The sequence below is a fragment of the Lissotriton vulgaris genome, chromosome 12 (genome assembly GCF_964263255.1).
Source record: "Lissotriton vulgaris chromosome 12, aLisVul1.2, whole genome shotgun sequence".
NCBI classification, from domain to species: domain Eukaryota; kingdom Metazoa; phylum Chordata; class Amphibia; order Caudata; family Salamandridae; genus Lissotriton; species Lissotriton vulgaris.
In genome coordinates, this window is record NC_141700.1 from 761,569,230 (window position 1) to 761,590,802 (window position 21,573).

Consider the following 21,573-nt stretch of genomic DNA (forward strand, 5'->3'; position numbering starts at 1 on the left):
TGTGTGGCTTTTAAGACCTTTCCATGGCGGGAAATTGCTTTCGGGGCCTGTTGCGGGCCCTCGGGGAAGAGGGGGGCTGCACTTGGGGGGTACCATTGCCATGCACAAGGTGGCAGCAGGCACCTCATGATGCCTGCCACGTTTTGCATGGCAATGCACAACAAAGCGCTTTGGCATTGCGGCAGGTGCTGCAGCTCATGAGAACTGAAATAAATAATACAATATTCATCGAAATAGGTAGGATGAAGTAACCTATCACCCTAACCCACGTGTTCTTGGATGTGTTTTAAGGCCAACTAAATGTAATCTATTTACTTTCTGTTTTATTGCATTCTTTTTCTGATCTCGTATCAAGTCCACTCAGCCCTTTCCTTGCATATACCTTTGAACCAGTTTTCCACTGTTTATGATTATTTTGCCAGGAGTCTGTTTTTAACTTCCCACAGTGAATGTAATCTTTAAATAAATGGAGGCGGGGCACGGAACAAAAATCAAATGAATGTTCTTCACCAGAAGTGAGGCAAGGGACAGAATTGCACCTGTAAAACTGGCCCTGGTATCCAAACAAAGGGGTCATTAGGATGGCGGACATGCTTTTCCACAGCGGCTTTTCCACAGCGGAAAAGCCGCCGTGGAAAAGCATGTTTCCTGCCCCATCCTAATATGGCTGGTGGTGTCTGATAGACACCGCCACCATATTAGAGCTTTTCCGCCACGGTCGGAAGGCGACCAGGGCGGAAAAGCGGCGGACGGTTTTCCCGTCCGCCGATGACCCCCCCAGCCATCCTAATCTGGCGGGGGGACTCCTCCGGGCCGGCGGTGACTTCCGCCGGCCCGAAGGATGCGGAATCACCGCAATCCTAATCGGCCCCATAATTTGAAACCACAGAGACTTGCAGAGCCAGGCCCTGTTCCTGCTAATTATTAAAAGGATGCCATAACAGTCCTGTTGCATCATATACCAGTGGATGAAAGGCGATGCTTCCCAATCCATAGTAAACATTCATACTGAATGTCCTATGTGAGACTTTCAGATATTAATGGACCTTCGGTTGTATGCCAGAATATATTCAGCAAAAGTATTGTCTGACATAAATATTGTGTCTTAAATATCATTTACATTTTCGAGAAGTAACCCCAATGTTGCACTATTTTCGTAAACAATATTTAAGACACAATATTGTTGTCCGACAATATATTACTTATGCTATCCTGGCACCGTACTAGGTTGTATGTCAGAATATCGTTAGCATAAATATGGTCTGGCACAGTTGAACAATATTTTAGTTGCGATACTCGGGTACGATACTTCTTGTATTCTGACGTCGTGCCTCCCAACCATTTGTCATGACCTAAGTCAAAATATGTAACCGGCGAAGCTCGAAGGAAGTTCTGTGAAGTTACTGATTGGAGCAGATGCCCATGCTTTGAGTGGAAGAAGTGGCGGTACTGCTGAGATCCAACCTTGATTTAACCCTTCAACCTCTCTGGTGATAGAAACACCCATCTTGATAAAATTTGAAAAAGGTCAAGGTGCACCACTTCAACGTTTTTAGAAACTGTTAACTCTAATAAGGTAAACAGAAATGATCACATCAGCTATTTCTTGTATTCTTGAGAGTTCTTTATTCAGTTCAGTTGAAAAAAAGCTATACACAGGATCTACAGCCGACGCGTTTCGTCCTCAAGGGACTTCTTCAGGGCAAAATAGTCACTAAAGATGATGTTCTTGGATCTTCTCCAGTTGTTAAAGGATGCGTGAGTGTATCCATAAAATTGTATTGTGGTACAAATGGCATCCCGTTTTTCAGACAATAGTCCGTTAAGGGTTCTGTTCCGGCAGATCAATTAACAGTTTCTAAAAACGTTGAAGTGGTGCACCTTGACCTTTTTCAAATCCTTTCATAGTTCATGTTTTGAACCTACACTGTAACGGTGGGTGTTTTGGAGTGTGCACACAGACTGCCCCATGTATCAGAGGGTGGGTCCAAAAGAAAAATCTTTTTTGGAGAATCTTTGACTAGGTGCTGTTCTTTTGGGAATCTTCCACTGTTGTACTTTCCCTCTAAACCCATCTTGATAAATGTTGTGCTTCCTAAAGTGAACCTCCAAGGACTCTACAAGGACCTTCGGACCTTCTTCCTCCCCTCCTGAAGGACCCAGCTTCTCACCTATGGCAGACTTTAAGATGGTTTGAATCCTGCTGACCCTCCTAAGATGGCAGCTCACAAACACAATTTCCCTGTGTGGCTATTTCTAGTGGAGCACGCTGCTCCAGGGCCTTCCACGTGGAGCGAAGTTCTAGGCTCAGAGTCGCTGGAGTTGGCTGAAACGGATATTCCTTCCCAAAATCTGCTACTGAAGGACTCGCTGCTGGACCCCTTTGGCCAGGCTTTGAAACGGACCTGCTGAATTTCCATCATTCTGATCCTTATGAGAGAGGACATTCCGACCCAGCAGCCCGTAGTCAAATTTGGCAGCCGAACATCTTGCTCCGAGCCGTGCGTGATAGAGCGGATCACTTGGGCTCAACATTCTACTAGGGTTGACTTGAGGAGCCTCAACGCACTCTACTGGAAGACCTCTGCACGCCCTACTCTGCCAGGATTTGAGAGGTTATATGAGCTTACAACTCTTATGAGATTGGACTTTGAGACACTTTGATTCAAAGCCAATCTGGCTCTCTATGGATTGCAGAGTCTACGTATGATAGCCGCCACTAAATGTCTGCGGCCGAGCATCTTGGCCCAGCTCTTTCGATGTCCAACTCAAAGAGACCGCCTCAACGTTCCTCACCTCCTCCTGCTCCTTCAGGGCTCTCTGCTTGTCCTCCTCGGCCAAGGTTTGGTAGACAGACAGCTGCTCCTCCAGCCTGCCGGTGGAGTCGTCATCACTCTCATCCGCAAGGCTCGCCGCCATGTTCTCTGCGGCCACGTCGCCGGCTGGCGTGGCCGGCTCCTGCTTCCGGCGCCGCCTCTTCTTGCTGGCGAGGAGTTCATCTCCCAGAGCTGCTCATGTGAGACACAAAAAACAACTGAGCATGGAATGGAATGCAAGAACCCAGGCAGGGTTCAAGCCACCCTTCCCACCACCCTGTCCCTAAAGGCTGTTAGGGGACTATAGGCTTATTATTCCAGTAGGATTGTTCAACTTCTAGGAGCTATTCAGCAAAGGTACTACCAAAAATAAGTTTTTCGTCTGAGGTGATATGTTTTGTTATTTTTCCCATTAGCTCTAAATAAACAAATACTCATTTAAGATTTTATGAAACATGTTGGTTCACAAGAGTGTATTTTACAGATTGGAATGCATTTGTTGCCAGGCAATAATCTGTTTTCGTGTTTCAATGTTTCAGTTAAACAAGTCGTACAGCTGAAAAACAAGAGGGGGGAAAACACGTGGGAGCGCACATCTGTAAGAGGTTTGATTGCTTTTATGAAGTGTTTTCAGCAGATTCTGAACATTAGCTAAAAAAAAATCTATTCAGCCGCAAGCACTTTCAGAGTTATAATCTAGTGCTCAGCTCCGTTCTTCGGAGCCATTAGGCGCTTTCTGGCTTCTTCTATTGTGGTACATTTAAAAAGCCCCCGCTGGAGTGGGGGGATGTGAGGGGGGGGGTGGATACTTTGGCACGAAGAGTGAACTCACCCAGTATGTCCAAGTGCGTGACCTTCTGCGTGCAGAGCAGGGTCTTGTTGACGAGTCGTTCTAGCGCCTCGATGGAGTCGCCCCTCACTGCCGCATGGTGCCCCCCACGTCTTGCTGGGGAGCCCTCCCTGCTGCGCGCAGGTGAGCCCAGGGAGGGCCCTGTGACGAGCCCGGGACGGGTTTCGCTGGTGCAGGGTGGGTCCTGGATGGGCCTGGCAGACCCAGGAGCAGCCCGACGCGTCCGTGTTTGGCTGAGCGGTGCCACAGTGGACCCAGTGGGGGCTCCAGCACGTGCCTCGTGGACTGAGGATGAGCTGAATGGATCCAGGATCAACAGAGCAGGTTCAAGAGGGGCCCCCGGGCTCCTGGGTGGAGCTGTAAGTTCCAGAGTGGGCTCCCCGGTGCTGGATGGAGCTGTAAGTTCCAGGAGGGGGGCCCTGGTGCTGAATGGAGCTGTAAGTTCCAGAGGGGCCCTCGGGCTCCTGGGTGGAGCTGTAAGTTCCAGGAGGGGGGCCCTGGTGCTGGATGGAGCTGTAAGTTCCAGAGGGGCCCTCGGGCTCCTGGGTGGAGCTGTAAGTTCCAGGAGGGGGGCCCTGATGCTGGATGGAGCTGTAAGGTCCGGGAGGGGGGCCCTGGTGCTGGATAGAGCTGTAAGTTCCAGGAGGGGGTCCCTGGTGCTCGATAGAGCTGTAGGTTCCATGGGGAGGCAGGTCCTGGATGGAGCTGTAAGTTCCAAGAGGGCCCAGCAGATCCAGGTGGGAAAAGGCGGATCCCGCTGGTTCTAGTAAAGGCACAGTGGATCCGGGGTTGGCCTGAGTGGGCCTGGTGGTTCCCGGATTGGTGGACGGTGGGCGTGGCTCTGTCACGCAGGGCAGCAGGGAGCGCAGGCGCGGCCCGGGGCCCGGGCGTCGAGCACACGGAGTTGCCAGGCAATGGCCGGCTTTGTGGTTACCACAGACTCTAACACAGGCCCCGGGCGCGGTCGGCGCTGTCCCGGTACCAAAACACAGCGCTGAATTCTTTACCTGGTCGAAGGGTCGAGAGGCAGATAAAGAGGGAATCTGCACCAAAACAAACCCCTAGGGGCTAGGGAAGAACCCCGGGCTCCCGCGTGAGGACGTCTACTTAGCGCACATGCTGCGAAACTAGGCGCTTGGACGAGGGTGTATGTGTATCCATGGGCGCGCGTTTGCAATTCCCTTGACCTCACGATTTTGTAAACATACCTGCGTGTCATCGCGTTTGTGCACAAACAAATGTGTTTCCACGGGCCAGAGTTTAAAAATTAAAAAAAAAGCACAAAGCCCCGCATCAATCAAATATCCTCCCCGCGCTGCGCTAGGGGGCGCTGCGGCAGGCCCCCTCCATGATGGCGCTCTTTGGGGCTGTCTGGGGCAGGCAAGCATCTTTGCACCATAGGGGTAGTTTCTGTGATGCCTCCCCGTAGATACAACTCTAACGAGGCAGATAATCCGCTGTAATACGGCTCTAACAAGCGGCTGGAAGGCGACATGCCGGCGCTGTCGCGACTTCACACCTATCACCCTCACCCCTTACCCTGTGAACCGCCTCACACCGGTGCTGCTGGTGGAAGGCAGCTATTGGCGCACATTGCTGAGTTCAGAAAAACATATTAGTTAAGGAATATATCGAAATGTGCAGAAGAGAATGGCATTTTGCTGCTTGTCTATTACAAACCGTTCAGGCCTTTTCTTGCTATTTGGTGCCACCTAGTGGTGAACTGTTGAGATTGCTGCTTTACCTTGTATTATGGATTCATAATCCTGGGTCACATCTAAACCCACTCATTGTACACTTTTATTTAAACTTCTAAGGGTTCTAGTGAAAACCTCCTACATGTAGCATTATTGATTACGGTACATCTGGGGTCAGGTACACTAGACAAAAAAAATACAAGAAGTTTAACATAGAATTTGGAGAATTTTTAGTTGTTCAGGTCTCAGCTACTGCCTGTGGTGAGATCTACCGTTTCCAATATACACAGAGTGGGCTTTGGGTCAGCCCTTTGCTCAGGAGTGGATGGGTTTGTTGTCTCTCTCGGTTGTCACTTCTTGATTCAATGGCTTTCCATCCTATTCTTGTCCCACTCATGAGCATAACAATCTCACAGAGTTGTGATTGGTTGACTTCTATCCTTCCACTGCGGAAATTGGTTCCATTCAGGGCACTACTTTTTTCTTTTCCTTTAAACAATCAATAGGAATTGTAAGAAACAGGATTACTATTTGGATGGGTGACTGCCCACCTGAAGAAATAATCAGAACCTTTGTCAGGGTGAACTCTTAAAATCATTACATTAACCTGAGCTTACCTCTCTGGCACCTATGGCATAGAGCAGACAGGTGTAACATACAGGCAATGGGTACAATATTTATGCAGTACCAAAACCAGTGGCGGCCGGCATTATTCACGGGTGGTGAGTCGGGTGCAGGGGGGACCACAAAGATGGGGGGAGGGGAAGACGTTAAAAATAAAAAATACAAATAAAAGCAACACTTACTTTGCCGTGTCTCTGCTTCTGCTCTCCTCATCAGACTGAGGCACAGGAAGCACAGAAAAGGCTCCCCTGATCAATCAAAACGCTGCAATAACGCATTGTGATTGGTAAGCACCCAGAATCCCCTCATCAATCACAACGCTACAATGCAGCGTTGTGATTGGTTTTGAGTAGGGCCAGCTTTAAAACTGGTGGCGCCCTGTGCATCAAGGTTTGTTGGCGCCCGCCCAATGACAACCTCTGTAGTGGATTCCCTCACTAGCATCCTTTTAAAGTGCACCTCAGGTCTCCACAACCACTGTCTCTCAGATTCAGTTAGTTTTATAGCACCACTCATACCAGTGCAATGTGTCAGAGCACTTTACACCACCCACACACATTTCACAGAGACAATCAAATGTCTGTAATCAGTGTATAGGAAATGTCACATCAGACAGGACTACAAGGTGCAGTGTAGGAGTGACATGTCTTTGATACTGTTAGGCAATATAGTTTAAGAGTCCTTATTCTGGAAAAGCACAAATTCAGAATTTAAAACGTAACATCATTGTTAGGGGTTCTCTTTAATAATAAGAATTGTTTTCTAACCAAATGAACTCTTTTGGCAAGATTGGATCTTGTTGGAAATATAACTCTAAACTTTCTATTGTGACTTGGTGGAATTTCATATGTGATGAACATAGGATGTCTATTGCTTCTTCCTCTTCTGTCCCTTTAAAAATTAAATTCGATCTCCTATGGCTCCCCTTTGTTACTTACCTCTCTTCTACTCGTCCCACCTAGTTCTTGACTTGTTTTTTACCCGCAGGTCCCACCTGTATACTTGTCTTCCCTTTCTTCTCTCTTTTATCTGTATCCTTTGTCTTCTCTTCATTTCCCCGCCCTCATCTTTTCTCTCTATCTTTCTTTTCTTTCTTTTTCTTTTCTGTATTTTTTCCTTCTTCTCCTTATTAGTAATTTAGCATTTTTGGATTTTTCATTACTTTATTTGCCTGATGTTTTGACTTATTATATTTATTTACATTATTGTATGGCTCTGTTTGTGTTTCTGTTAAAATCAAATACAAATTTCTTAAACAAAAAAAAAAAAAGGGATGAAAGACTGGCCAAAAACACACAACGCTCTAACATATACCCTGCAGTGTGCATGCAGCTCTTTGATGACAGTGACTAGCTCAATGTTCTATATTAGGATTCAGAACTCAAAGTTATTATCCTTTTATATTTCCTTTACCTCACTGCGCAAAAACCACCATAGCGGAGGAGCTGCCCCTGACCAAAACAGTAATAAAGTAAAAATGCGAAACAATAAAAATTCCAAACCACATTAAAAAATAGAGTAAAATGCAATTAAAAAAATGAAACCATCGTCACTAGACTAGGACGCCCGCCTGGACCTCAAGTCCAACTTCCAGTGGGTCCTCTTCTGGGCCATCATGGCTTTCTTCTAGGGTCAATTTAATCTCCTTGAGTGCCAAGTTGCTGTGGCTGAATTCTTTTCCTCGGTAGCCAAAGCCAATGTTTCTCCCCTAAGGCTTGGGAAGCCAGCTGCAATCTCAAGGCCCTCGCCGCTTGTCCAGATCTGATGTGGACAAATCATGCGTGGCCACACTGCTCCCTGCCTTGGAGAGAGAAGGGGATACCGCTCTTTGGGGGACACACAATCCTCTGGCACTGGAGCCTCCTCAATGTCATCTTCATTTTCCTCTTCCATTTCATTTTCATTCTACTCTGAGGTTCACTGTAGCTAAGTAATTTCCTCGAGGCTCTGAGGGCACTGTGATAACCCTCGCTCTTGGACAGCTTGTTCAGCTTCTCTCCCTTTTGCTTTCACGTGCTCCTCAGCTCCACCATGCCAAGGCTCTGAAAGTTAGTCAGATCCACCTTCATGTTCCCCAAAATTAAGGTGCAAAAATTGAGGACGAGAATGAATTTAGGAATACTAAAAAATGACCCAATTAGAACCAAAAGCCAATTAAAAATCTAAAAAGTCAATTTAAAAAGACATTTTTAATTTCAAACTATGAAAAGAATCCTGTGCACACGTTAAGCGAGGTGTATACATGTATCATGCTTAATCAAAAGAACACAATATGTAGTAAATGAAACAAAGTGGACACAATAGAAAGTCTTTTTGTTCTTCAAAGGATTGTATTTGACCTTCCTTTGTTGAAAGGTAACTTCAAAAGCAAATGACCAGCCGACACGTGTTTTGTCAAGCGGGCAAGGAGCCCGTGACTCATCAGGGCGTAAGTACAAATGGGGTAACGGTCCATATAGTCGCTGATATTTCCGACCCGGCGTCTGGGTTGAAAGAATCAGCGATAGTGAGTCATTGTGGACTCAGAGACGGGCGGGTACATCCGTCTCAAACCAACTAATGCCTGGGATATGGCAACGAAGAGACGGGTCCTGTCTTCCTAAGGGGCTTTCAACTTGAATCCCTGTGTAGTACTGCAAAACACAAGTCCCGGATCCCTCCGCTGGACACCAATGTAATAAGTGGGATTATTATTTGGGGTGGGTGATTACCCACCTCAAGGAATAATCACAAACATTGTCAAGGTGAACCCTTAAATTTACTAAATTAACGTGAGCTCAATTCCCTGGTAGTTAAGGCACAGAGCAGACAGGCATAAAAGGAACTACCTGGTCAGGGGCCACACTGCAAGTCCTGCTCCTTCGAATTCAACAAAAAGCTCCTGGGAAAGAGGTGTATGGCCATTGACGGGGCCACACATTTGAGACTACAGACCGCTAGTAACAGGTCAACAGTCAAACTCAAAGCCTGCTTAATTAACTGCAGATCTCTTCCCAAGCACGCAGATGATGTCTGGTGACTGCTTGAGTCACGTTCTTGGGATCTCATTTTTCTCCCAAAATCATGGCTGAGAGACAGCTCTAACCCTGATATAATGATGGCCATCCCTGAAGGCTATAACATAGTTATGGTAAACTGATGTGGTAATAGACTAGGGATGGGCTTGCTGTGATCGTAAGAAACGATTGGGAGATATCGCACAAAAGCGTCGAACACACTGACCTGTTGGAAGCTATGTCCTTCAATGTGACAATCTCCCCTACTTTCTCTATTGCGGGAATGCTGGTCGATAGACCACCTGCTTCCAAACCCTCTGAGCTATGGGAGGTATGTGAGCGGATCGCTAATCTCTCACCGACATATGGGAACTTCGTAGTTCTGGGTGACTTCAATGTCCACATGGAGAAAGATCAATGTCCCTTGGCCTCCCAGCTGGCTGAGACATTTAAAGAATTGAACCTCATTCAAATAGTTTCTATGCCTACACACAGGGCAGGTCACATAGTGGATCTCATTGTTACTAATATCCCAACCCTAACAACTGAGGATCCCATTCCCCTCACATGGTCGGATCATAGTCTCACTCCTTTCAATCTAACCACCACCATAAGCTACAGCTCCAGGAAACCTGAGCGCGATGTTAGAAGAAACTGGAGGAAAGTCACCCCGGAAGCAATTGGCCCAGTACTACTAAACACTCCCATGCTATTCACCGGAGAACCCAATAGTGACGCTGTAACTGTTTTTTTAAAGTTATAGTTTATTGAAAAACAAACAGAACAGAAATGAAGAAACAGTTAAAATGATAAAACCATACATGTTGTGCGATAAAAAATATAAATTGATAAAAGTATTGCAGAATATATAATAAAACAAAGAAGAAATTCAATCAAGATATACGAAAAGAAATAACATTGTAAGCATAACAATACCTGAAAATGAGAAATTTATACAATATATCAATCAAAAGACAATCGGTAATCAGCTAGAGAAAAGGTAAGGTAAAAGGCAATGGGGGAACTCAAGGTGGTTTCTGTACTTCATCTGATCTAGACTTAGAAGTAGTGGACGAGGAAGCAATTAAAGATAAATAATTGGCATGGGGGAGCCAGAGGAGATCTCTTTTGATTGCCAGGGAAATGGGAGAAACATAATTAGTGTCCAGCCGATGATGGAAACAAACCACGTTCCACCAAGAGCGAAAAGTGACATTGTTAGCCTGTTTCCAATTGGAGGTGATGAGATGAAAGGCAATATCTATCAAAAGGTCTAGGAGCTTATATTGTTGTGAAGATCGAGGCCAGACAGGAGAAAGAGTACCCAGAAAGATGTGAGATTCGGAATTTCGGACCAAACAAGTTTCCAAAACTGGAGTATAGGAGGGTATTCAAATAGTATATGTTTTAAATCAGCAGTAGAGCACGAGCAAGACCAACAAGTAGAGGGAGTATCTGATGAAAAAGTTGACAAAATCAATGGAGTAAATAAAATCCGATTATAAATCAAAAAAAGGGTTTGCGTGGTATTAGCGCCCCTAGAGGTCTTATGAATCTTTGACCAAATCTTGTCCCAAAGAGGAACAGTCCAATCCTGAGAAAAATCTTTTTCCCAGGCGATCTCAATTTTAGATTTGGATCTGTCTAAGGAAAATTGAAAGGATTTATAGAGAAAAGAAGCAGAGAGAGAGTGGTCTAATACAGAGTAGTGACGCTGTAACTTTTAACCATTAGATCACTTCTGCCCTGGACAACATATCCCCTGTGAAAGCTTTGAAACTGGCCAGGAATAAACCCTCTGCCCCTTGGTTTACCCCGGAACTCCGATCAGAAAAAAGCTTTTGAGCGGAGCTGGTGAAAAACCTATAACATAGAAGCGAAAAACACTTACAGAACAGCACTAAAACAATTCCAAAGGCTAAAACGCAATTCCATAAGCAATCATATTGCCAATCAAATTAAAACGTCAGACAACTCCGCTAAAGAAGTTTTAAAAATTTTCCAAGGGTTTATTAAACCAGGGTCGATGAAAAGCAATATAGCCCCCTCTGCCACTCTTTGTGAAGACCTCTTGGGCTTCTTCCAGGAGAAGATCCAAGACATTTACGCTTCCTTTCCCGGGAGGGAACCTCCAAGCATAACTTTCCCTTCCCCAACAAACACTTGGTCTGAATTCAACCCTTTAACCCTGATACTTCCCTCGCACATTTGAAAAAAACGAAATCCGGATCTCCAATTGATCCCTGCCCGGCCAGGTTTTTCAAAATACTAGCCCCACTGCTCAATCCTTCACTAAACCAGCTCTTGGAGGCATCTCTAAAATCAGGCACCTACCTGTCCATTTGGAAACTGCACTCATTCAACCTATCCTCAAGAAAGAAGATGCAGATCCAACAGTACTGAAAATGTTTAGACCCATCTCCCTCCTGCCAGCACCAGCCAAGGGGCCAGATGTAGGTAAAAAACATTTACCGATTTTAAAATACTGAATTATACCGATTCAGTATTTCAAAATCGGTAAATGGTATGTAGGTCCCAACATCTGGATTCGTTACCGAATCCTTAACAATTCTTTAATTACCGATTCGGTAAATACCGAATCGGTAATGCCCATTCATTCCTATGGGCTTTGAAGCCCATAGGAATGATTAGGCATTACCGATTCGGTATTTACCGAATCGGTAATTAAAGAATTCACAAGGGTGCAGGGGGTGTCACTTTGACACCCTCTGGCACCCCCAAAACAGGCACAGGTGCCATGTGGCAGGCATACCTGCCCTAAGGGCAGGTCTGCCTGTCACATGACATAGGTGTGCATGCACACCGCAATCGGTATTTTACCATGAAGTTGGATTTCATGGTAAAATACCGATTCGTTCAGGCCTTTGGGACTCAGAAGAGTCCCACCTACATACGGAATTTACAGAATCGGTAAAATTACCGATTCGGTATTTTACCGAATCGGTAATTTTACCGATTCTGTAAATGTAGATTTACCTACATGTGGCCTTGGATTTAGGCCCCTACATACCGATTGGCCATTTACCGGTCGGAAACGCCAAAATCGGCCGTAACCGGTCGGTAAATGGCCTGAAACGGCCACCTACATCGGGCCCAAGATCCCTGAGAAAGAAGTGCAGAAAAAACTATCCAACTTCCTAGAATCCAATAAACTTCTCCATGACTCCCAGTCCGGCTTTAGATCATGATGTAGCACAGAGAAAGCACTGCTTGTAGTAACAGAAACAGTCTGGGAGACCTTGGATAAGGGTAACTGTGCGATGCTGGTGCTGCAAGACCTGTTGGCGGCGTTTGATACGGTGTCTCATACGATCCTCCTTGACAGTCTCAGGCAGCTGGGAGTGATGGGAACCACCCTAGCTTGGGTCAGCTCCTTTCCTGAGGGCCGGTCCCTGAGAATACAGCTGCATCCGCATACATCCTCCCCTTGCCCCCTGATCTGTGGAGTCCCGCAGGGCTCGGCCCTTAGCCCGACTCTTTTTAATATCTACCTTGCCCCCCTTGCACCACTTGTATAGCAACATGGTGCAAATGTGATCTCATACGCTGATGATACACAGCTAGGGTTCTCCTTCAGAGATCACTCTGAGGCAGCATTTATACATTTCAAGCAATGTCTCATGAACATATAAGCCTGGATGACCAACAACTGTCTAAGGCCGAACACAGATAAAACGGAGGTATTGCTTTTCAATATTTATTTATTTATTTATTGAAAGTTTTCTATAGCGCAAAAAAGACCCTTGGGTATCAGAGCGCTTAACATGACAAGAATATATGATATATATTACAGTAGAGAAATTGGTTGGGTGTGTTTCCTCCCACGCTAGATAAAAGGAAGATAACGAAGATGTAAAATAGATAGAGTACAGTACATGTTTAACAAACGATTCTACAATGTTCTGAGGTAGGATAGGTAATTAATTATATTCTCCCGTACATGATGTTTTTAATGACTTTTTCATAGTCCTTTATGTTTTTCAGACCCAGAGTTAGTATCGCGTCGACCGCTAGTATCAACTAGAGTTGGCAATTTCCTATTTACTTCCCGTATGGTTGTAGAATAGTCATCTCTATGTCAAGGCTTAGATGATGAATTGTTTGTCTATGGAAGGTACTTGCTCATGAGAAAGATCTTAGCTTCCCTCTTAAATGTTGCGGTGCTTGGGATTTTTCTAATGATTCAGGAGAGAGTTCCAAATTCTTGGGGCCGCTCCTGAAAAGGCTCTATTGTAGGTTTTTTTTCTTCTTGAAGATGGGTGGTCTCAGCATCAGTTCCTTGGCCTTCCTGGCCGGGCTGTTTCTTCCCGATATTCCAATTTTCTGTGCTAGGTATCTTGGTGTGTTGTAATAAATCGCTTTGTGGGAAATACATGCCATTTTTAGCTGAATTCTAGCTTCGTAGGGTAGCCAATTTAATTCTTTCAGGTGCAGGGATATATGGTCAAATTTCCTCGTTCCTGTTACCAGTCTTGCTGCTGCATTGAGACATGCTTTTATTGGTGCTGTGGAAATTTTTGGTAAGCCTACTAACGTTGTACACCCATATTCAATCCTCAAGATATCCAGTGATTGTACTGCTAGTTTTAGATCCGTCTCGGTTAAAAATGATTTCATTTTCCTTAAGTAGTTCAGATGGAAACGGGCGTTTTTTGCCATTGCTTTGATGTTCGCTTTCATGTCTAGATTCTCATCCAGTGTGATTCCAAGTGATTTCGCCGAATCAACTAGAGTGGGGGTGCAATTTAATGCTGTGATCATTTTTGACCATTCTTTCACTTCTGATTGGTTCTTTTGTGGCGAGATAAGTAAGAATTCTGTTTTATGTGCGTTTAGCTTCATATGGTTGATAGTTAGCCATTTTAGTGTCATTTTGAGGGCCTCGTTCATTAAGATGATGTCTTCTATGGCCGCGATCTTGATGTAGATCTGCGTGTCATCCGCATACAGTTGGTAAGATATTTTGTAATTTTGCAGAATTTCTGTGAGGGGTTCGATGTATAAATTAAATAGTGCTGGAGTTAATGTAGATCCTGGAGGTACTCCAATTGTGTTTGGACATGTTATGTTATATGCTGTTTTATACCGCGCTCAATTACTACCGGAGTATCCTGGCGCGAATAGACCGCTGGGGAACCTGTCCTGGCTTTCCCTGTGAGATGGTCCCTACTGGGAATCTCCAAGGTGAAACCAGGCATCCCCGGCGTATGTGGGGGGGCTGTTGTGGAGATGAGGCAAGCTAATGCCCAGAGTTGCAGAGTGTGATCCCTGGTTATAGTAGGCACTGAGGTGAGAATTATCGAGTCTGCTGACCCTGGTCCACGACCCTGCCACGTCGGGAATTGAACCCTGGTTCTGGGCCGTCCTCTGCTCCTGGGTCTGCCGCCTCTAACCAGTGAGCCACACCACTCCACCTGAGGGTGAGAGTGATTGGTTGACCAGGAATCTCTGACTTCTATTCTGTAGGAAGGACTCAAACCATCTCAGTACTTTGCCAGATATTCCCATCCTGTCCTGGAGTCTGTTCAGTAATTTTTCAAGGTTAACTGTTTCAAATGCAGATGATAAGTCGAGGAGGATGAGTAGACAAGATCGGTTTTGATCTAGTGCTTTAAGTGCATCATCGACAATGTGTAGGATTGCCGTTTCCGTGCTGTGACCTGTTCTAAATCCTGATTGGCAGTCATCTAATAGGGAGAAATTGTCGATATGTTGGCTCAACTGATTCTGCACATATTTCTCTATTAATTTGGCCAGGAGTGGGATGTTGCAATGAGCCATCCCCTCCATAATCCATCCTCTGGTGGCCATCTGAGCTTAATCATTCCCCTCTTCCTGTAAAATGTAAATAAAAATGTTATTCCAGTACTTGTTTAGCGCACGAATCACCCCCTAAGGGGTATCTCAGCGCTGGGGGCGGTTGTGAAGATTAAGCAAGCTATTGCCCAGAGTCGCATGGTGCTGGGCAGACCCCTGCTGCCAGAGCCAGGAATCGAACCGTGATCCCCAGCATCCAGCATCAGTCGCCCTGGCAGTGGTGCCACACCTCTCCTCTGCCAGGAACCTAGGGTTTAAATTCGACACCACCCTCTCATGCAAGATCCAGATAAGCCATATTTCCTCATCATGTTTCTGGAAAATGAAGGCTCGATGGAGATTCCTTCATCTCCTACCTATGGACTGTAGGAAAACAATAGTCCATGCACTGATCACATCGCAGCTGGACTACGCAAATAGTTTGTATCTGGGTTTGCGACCCTACTTGATCAGGAAATTGCAAACTAGACAGAACGCAGCCGCTAGGCTTATCAGAAACGTCCCGCTTCGGCATCACATTTCCCCCCATCTATGCAGTCTTCACTGGCTGCCTGTTAAAAGGAGAACAGAATTCAAGGCACTGAATCTTCCCTACAGAGCAGTTAGCAACATGGGCCCTCACTACCTAAGGAAGAGACTCCGTAAATCCCTTCAGACAAGGAACCTAAGGTATAATCAATGTGAACTCCTAGTCACTCTTCGCAAAGGCCAGGCTAGGAGGACGGTCTTTTCCTGTCCGAACTGCGACGCTGTGGAACTCCATGCCTGAACACATCAGGAAGGCCAACTCAGAATAGACCTTCCGAAAATCCTTGAAGACCTGGCTCTTTGGCCTTCCCTAGCACCCTGAGGCACCCCACAACTTGCCCTCACCTTTCTATCTCCGTTGCTAGAGCCGGAACACCCCCGTTGGGGATAGCCGTGCGCTCTATAAGTTACAAAATTAAAAAATATAAAAATAAAACATAAGGGGTAAAGTATTTTGCATTACCAAAACAGTAATAAAGTTGAAAAGCAATACAAAAAAAACCCAATCCAAATTGGAAATATAGAGTAAATGTAATAAACAAAATGTCACCAAAATGACTAATCTCCAATAAGGGGAACCTGAGATACGATTTTTATTTGAACTTTTAGGTAGAAATAATGTCAAGAACCATAAAGTGACAATGATAGTCAATGATCGCAGTAAACCAGAACCTAGATGTAATTTGACACTGACTGTGATGGAGCACTGATAGGAAACAACAACCAGGTTCGTCCTAGTTGAAGATTTTGCCATTTGACTTTAGTCCTTTAAGTCCCAATCCACCACAGGAGTGCAGTTCTAGAGCCCCCAGGACCTATGGGGAGGAACTTAGATGCTCAGAGGGTGTCACACAGATGCCAAATAGCAGGGACAGTCCAGGTCCAGCTGCCACAGGTCAGCTCGTTGTCGCAGGAAAATATCTTTTGTACTTTTTTGAATCCCTGTAGCTTTAGCATGAGGTCAGCCGTATATTATATATACTGCCCACTTTCCCTGTTTGCCCAAAGCGCATCTTTCGAAAGGTGCGCCAGGGGCAAACAGGGAAAGTGTGCTATATTTTGCAGAATGCACTGCCCCCAAGACAGCCGCGAACACGGGCTGCCCCCGGGGCAGTGCATTCTAGTGAAATACTGATCTGCTGCTTCTTTAAACCCACTCTGTGTTTCACAATGCAGGCGGCACTCCTGAGAGAGACCACCTTGGAGACAGGTGCAGTGAGTAACGGATACTCACAGCACCACCCTACATATTCCTTCAGGTTCAGAGGTGTCATCTCTGCCCATTCAGGTCAACTTCAACTACTGCTTGCTCCTGGGAAGCTCTTCACACCTTTTTCATACATTTTCAAATGCTTATTACTGGCTAGCAGAAGTGGGAGAGCAAATGCAAATTTTGCCTCCCGAACTGCAGGCAGGTCAAGGGTAAGTATGTCAAAGTAACTTTTCCTTAATATTGATAAAAAAAATCCATTGTCACCATTGAATTAGATTTTTAATAAATATAAAAAAACTGTTGTTTTTCTAGCTAGTCTCATTCCCGATATAGAGCATTGGGATTTTAATATGTACTCGGTGCTTTTTTACATAGGGCAGCTAAGCCTACTATAATGAAATTAGTTTTTGGGTGTTAGTCACTGTATGACATGTTAACATTACTTTTCTACATGTCATACTTTTAAATAGCATGCACTCAGCCTTGTGGCTGAGTGCATACATAGGGGTGACTTATTCCTATTTAAAAGGCAGCTTTTGACTTGTCAAACGGGTTTAGTTTGACAGGTTGAATTACAATGTTTAAAGTGCACCAGTCAGGCTGCAATGGTGCATTGTTAGACACTGTCACTATAGTGAATGACACAATAGGTACTGCAGTCCACTAGTGACATTTAACTTACAGGCCCTAGGTATATTTTATACCATATACTAGGGACTCATAGGTAAGCTAAATATACCAATCAGAAATATGCGAATCTAACATTTTTAAAAAGGAAGCACATCACTTTGCTACTGGTTAGTAGGGGTAGGGTGCACAGAATTCTAAAACCAGCACACATACCGGGTCCAGCAAAAGACAATAAAAAATGTGCTGACTACACAGGAAAGGTGGATTTTCTACATTAATGCATTTATTTTCTTGCTCACTTTCTTGTTTGTTGCTTCTCCCCTCACTAGGCCCCACCACTCACCCATGGTGCTTTCCCTCCTCCCAATTCTGCTTTCTTTTTTTAAATACCTTCCCCCAACTCATTTGTTGTACAGAATTCCACTTTATTCTTGAGAAACCTGAAAGGTTTGCTTTATGTAAACTTTATGAGAGAAACAAGTCTTAGCGCTTACTCCTGATGTAGCAAAAAATAGTTTTGATTATTTTCCAACGCATCCAGAACGCCTCCGCACGACTCATCCTGGACATCCCCCGACACAGCCACATCTCCGCCCACCTCAGGGACCTGCACTGGCTCCCCGTCAGCAAAAGAAACACTTTCCGCCTCCTCAACCACGCACACAAGGCCCTCCACGACCTGGGCCCAAGGTACCTCAACAACCGCCTGACCTTCTACACTCCCACCCGCCAGCTACGATCAACCAACCACGCCCTTGCAGCCGTTCCTCGCATTTGCAGAGCCACCATGGGAGGAAGATCCTTCTCCTACCTGGCAGCCAAGACCTGGAACTCCCTCCCCATCCACCTCCGTCTTACCCAAGACCACCTCTCTTTCAGAAAGCAACTCAAGACCTGGCTGTGCGAGCAGTAGCGTACCCCCCCCCCAACCAAGCGCCTTGAGACCCTCCGGGTGAATAGTGCGCTATACAAATTTCTTGATTGATTGATTGATTTTCCAATACAGTTTTAATTTTTATGAGATTGGATCCACTGTGTTTGTGGCCCACACTGAATTGTTGGTAAGGTGGTATCTGCAAAGCAGCTTGGGTATGATGTCATCATGCAATGGATTGTGGGTATCTTGACAAGTGCCCCAGGCCCAGCTTTCCCCTGCCACCACACTCTCTGAGTCAGTCACCCGCATACCTGAAGTGATTGGCAGCATGCCAGCAATACTGCTCACAGAAAAAACATAGTTGTCATTAATTAATATGAAAATTAACACATACATTATTTGCTGTTCCTTTCTCAATCACATTGGGTGTGGCTACTAAAAGTAGTTACTGTTCTCGCCCTAAAATTGGCATGCATCTCACATTAGCACATTATCTTTCAGGTATTTGCTGCCTTTATCACTTGAAAATCTCAATAGGTTCTTAATTTATTTGGTTTGCAAGTGGTGCTGAAGAAAGTTTTTTCAGAATTACTTTAAAAATCTCCGTAATTTCTGAGTTCCACCTATTATGTTAAAAGTGAGTGTTTATTGTTTGATGAATTATGGTTAAACTACTGATTCCCCTGGTAAATCGACAGGATTTAAAAGAATGTTTAGTTGGTGGCATGTTATAAAGACAAAGAATCCAAGTAACATTGATGAAATAAGATAATTTAAACTTTGCCTTTACATCCTGCCTGTGGTACAAAGCAAGTTATATGCTTCCTGTCAGCGGGATTTATGGCTCACTCTGTATGAGGACCTCTATAGGCAGTTATAGGAATTGCAACCTTTGGGTTCCATGTAATCTCAGGTAGACAAGAAAAAGAAATTCATTCAGTAATCGCGCTCTTTTTTTCTATTCCCACCCCTCCGTTGCTCAGTATTCCATTTTTTATTTGCCATCAAAACCCCTAAGATGCATTTTGGAAACCAGAAAGGCACAAGTGAAGTCACAGCAGGTATTCCCAATGAAGTCAGGGGTGGTTTCTCCATAGAGCTCAGGGGCTGTGCCACTCTTAAATTCCGACAGGGTGTGAGAGATCTCTGGAGGGCCAAGGTCTCTGGGGTCTGAGGTCTTCAGGGGCCCAAGGTCTCTGGGGGCATGAGGTCTCTGGGGCTCGAGGTGTCTGGAGGCCTGAGGTCGCTGGGTGCCAGAGGTCTCTGGGGGTCCAACTCTAGGCCCGAGTGTCTGGGGGCCTGGAGTCTCTGGAGGCCAGGCTTTGGGGGCCTAAGGTCTCTGGGGGCCTGGCTCTGGGGGCCTGAGGTCTCTGGGGGTCCAGCTCTAGGGCCCGAGCGTCTGGGGGCCTGGAGTCTCTGGAGGCCGGGCTTTGGGGGCCTGAGGTCTCTGCGGGCCTGGCTCTGGGGGCCTAAGGTCTCTAGGGGCCCGAGGTCTCCTGAATACTCTAGGGATCAGAGGTCTCTGGGGGCCCAAGACCTCTGGGGGCCCGAGGTCTCTGAGTCCCAGTTCTGGGTGCCAGAGGTCTGTGTCCCATCTCTAGGGCCCGAGGTATCTGGGGACCCAAGGACTCTGGGGGCCCATAGTCTCCTGGGGCCCTAGGTCTCTGAGGGCCTGTCCCTGACGGCCAGACATCTATGGGGGCCCAAGGTCTCTGGGTGCTAAAGGCCTAAGTCCCAGCTCTGGGTGCCTAGTTCGAGGTGCCCAAGGTCTCTGGGTGCCAGAGGTCTGAGTCCTGGCTCTTGGTGCTAGAGGTCTCTAGGATCCTGGTTCTGGGGGCCTGAAGTCCATGGGGGCCCAGCTCTGAGTGCCAGAGGTCTCTGAGTCCCGGCTCATGGTTGCCAGAGGTCTGGGTCCCAGCTCTGGGGGCCCGAGGTCTCTGGGGGCCCGAGGTATCTGAGTCCCAGTTCTGGGTGCCAGAGGTCTGTGTCCCATCTCTAGGGCCCGAGGTATCTGGGGACCCAAGGACTCTGGGGGCCCAAAGTCTCCTGGGGCCCTAGGTCTCTGAGGGCCTGTCTCTGGGGGCCAGACATCTATTGGGGCCCAAGGTCTCTGGGTGCCAAAGGTCTAGGTCCCAGCTCTGGGTGCCTAGTTCAAGATGTCCAAGGTCTCTGGGTGCCAGAGGTCTGAGTCCCGGCTCTGGGTGCTAGAGGTCTCAGGGCCCTGGCTCTGGGGGTCCGAGGTCTCTGGAGGCCTGAGGCCTCTGGTTGCCAGAGGTTTGAGTGCTAGAGGTCTGGGTCCAAGGTCTCTGGCCCGGCTCGTGGGGCCAGAGGTCTCTGGGAGCCCATCTCTGAGGCCCGAGTCCTCTGAGGGCCTGAGGTCTCTGGGGGCCTGGGATCTCTAGGGGCCTGGCTCTGGGGGCCCAAAGTCTCTATGGGCCCGAGGTCTCTGGGGGCCTGATGTCTCTGGGGGCACGAGGTCTCTGTGTCCCAGCTCTGGGTGCCAGAGGTCTGGGTCCCATCTCTAGGGCCCAAGGTCTTGGGCCCAAAGTCTCTAGGGGCCCAAGGTCTCTGGGACCCATCTCCAGGGTCCTGATGTCTATGGGGGCACAAGGTCTCTGGGTGTCAGAGGTCTGGGTCACGGCTCTGGTGGCCTGAGGTCTCTGGGGTCCCAAGATCTTGGGGGGCCTGAGGTCTCTGGGGCCTGGCTCTAGGTGTCCAAGTTCTTAGGAGGCCCAAGGTCTCTAAATGCCTGAGGTCTGAGAACCGGTTCTGGGTGCCAGAGGTCTGTTATCTGGCTCTAAGGTACCAAGGTATCTGGGGTGCTGGCTCTGGGGCCCATGGTCTCTAGGCTCCCGACTCTGGGAGCCTAAGGTTTCTGGGGCCCCAGCTCTGAGTGCCAGAGATCTCTGAGTCCCGGCTCTGGGTGCCAGAGGTCTTTGTCCCAGCTCTGGGGGCCCGAGGTCTCTGATGTATGGCTCTAGGGGCCCAAGGTCTCTGGGGGCTCAAGGTCTCTGGTTGCCAGAGATTTGGGTGCTAGAGGTCTGGGTCCCGGCTCTCTGCCCCGGCTCTGGAGGCCCGAGGTGTCTGGGGCCCAACTTTGGCGGACAGAGGTCTCCGGTGACCCAGCTCTGGGTGCCATAGGTCCTCGGATCTGAGTGCCATAGGGATCTGAGGCCTGGCGCTGGGTGCCATAGGTCACTGGGGGGCCCAAGGTCTCAGGGGGCCTGAGGTCTCCGGGAGACCAGGTCTCCAGGGTCCCGAGGTCTCTGGGAGCCTGAGATCTGGGTGCCAGAGGTCTGGGTCCCGGCTCTGGATGACATAGTTCTCTGGTGCTAGACTCTGGGGCCTGAGGTCTCTGAGGGCCTTGCTCTGGGGGCCTGAAGTCTCTAGGGGCCTGGCCACGGGGGCCCACAGTTTCTAGGGGCATGAGGTCTCTGGGGGCTGAGGTCTCTGGCGGCTTGAGGCCTCTGCGGCCTGGTGCTGGGGGCACGAGTTCTCTGGGGG

The 21,573-nt window shown here is 47.2% G+C and overlaps 1 protein-coding gene across 1 annotated transcript in view; it reads right to left on the reverse strand.

Annotated features, from left to right (window-relative positions):
• LOC147678610 (uncharacterized) overlaps positions 1 to 4,348 on the reverse strand; it is a 41,075-nt gene extending 36,727 nt beyond the window's left edge. Inside the window, exons 1-2 of the mRNA XM_086945709.1 lie at positions 3,649 to 4,348; positions 2,797 to 3,008 (exon numbers count right to left, since the gene is read on the reverse strand). Of these exons, the coding sequence (XP_086801835.1) occupies positions 2,797 to 3,008; positions 3,649 to 4,348 (912 nt within the window). The remainder of the gene's footprint in view (positions 1 to 2,796; positions 3,009 to 3,648) is intronic.
• Positions 4,349 to 21,573: the final 17,225 nt, after the last annotated feature.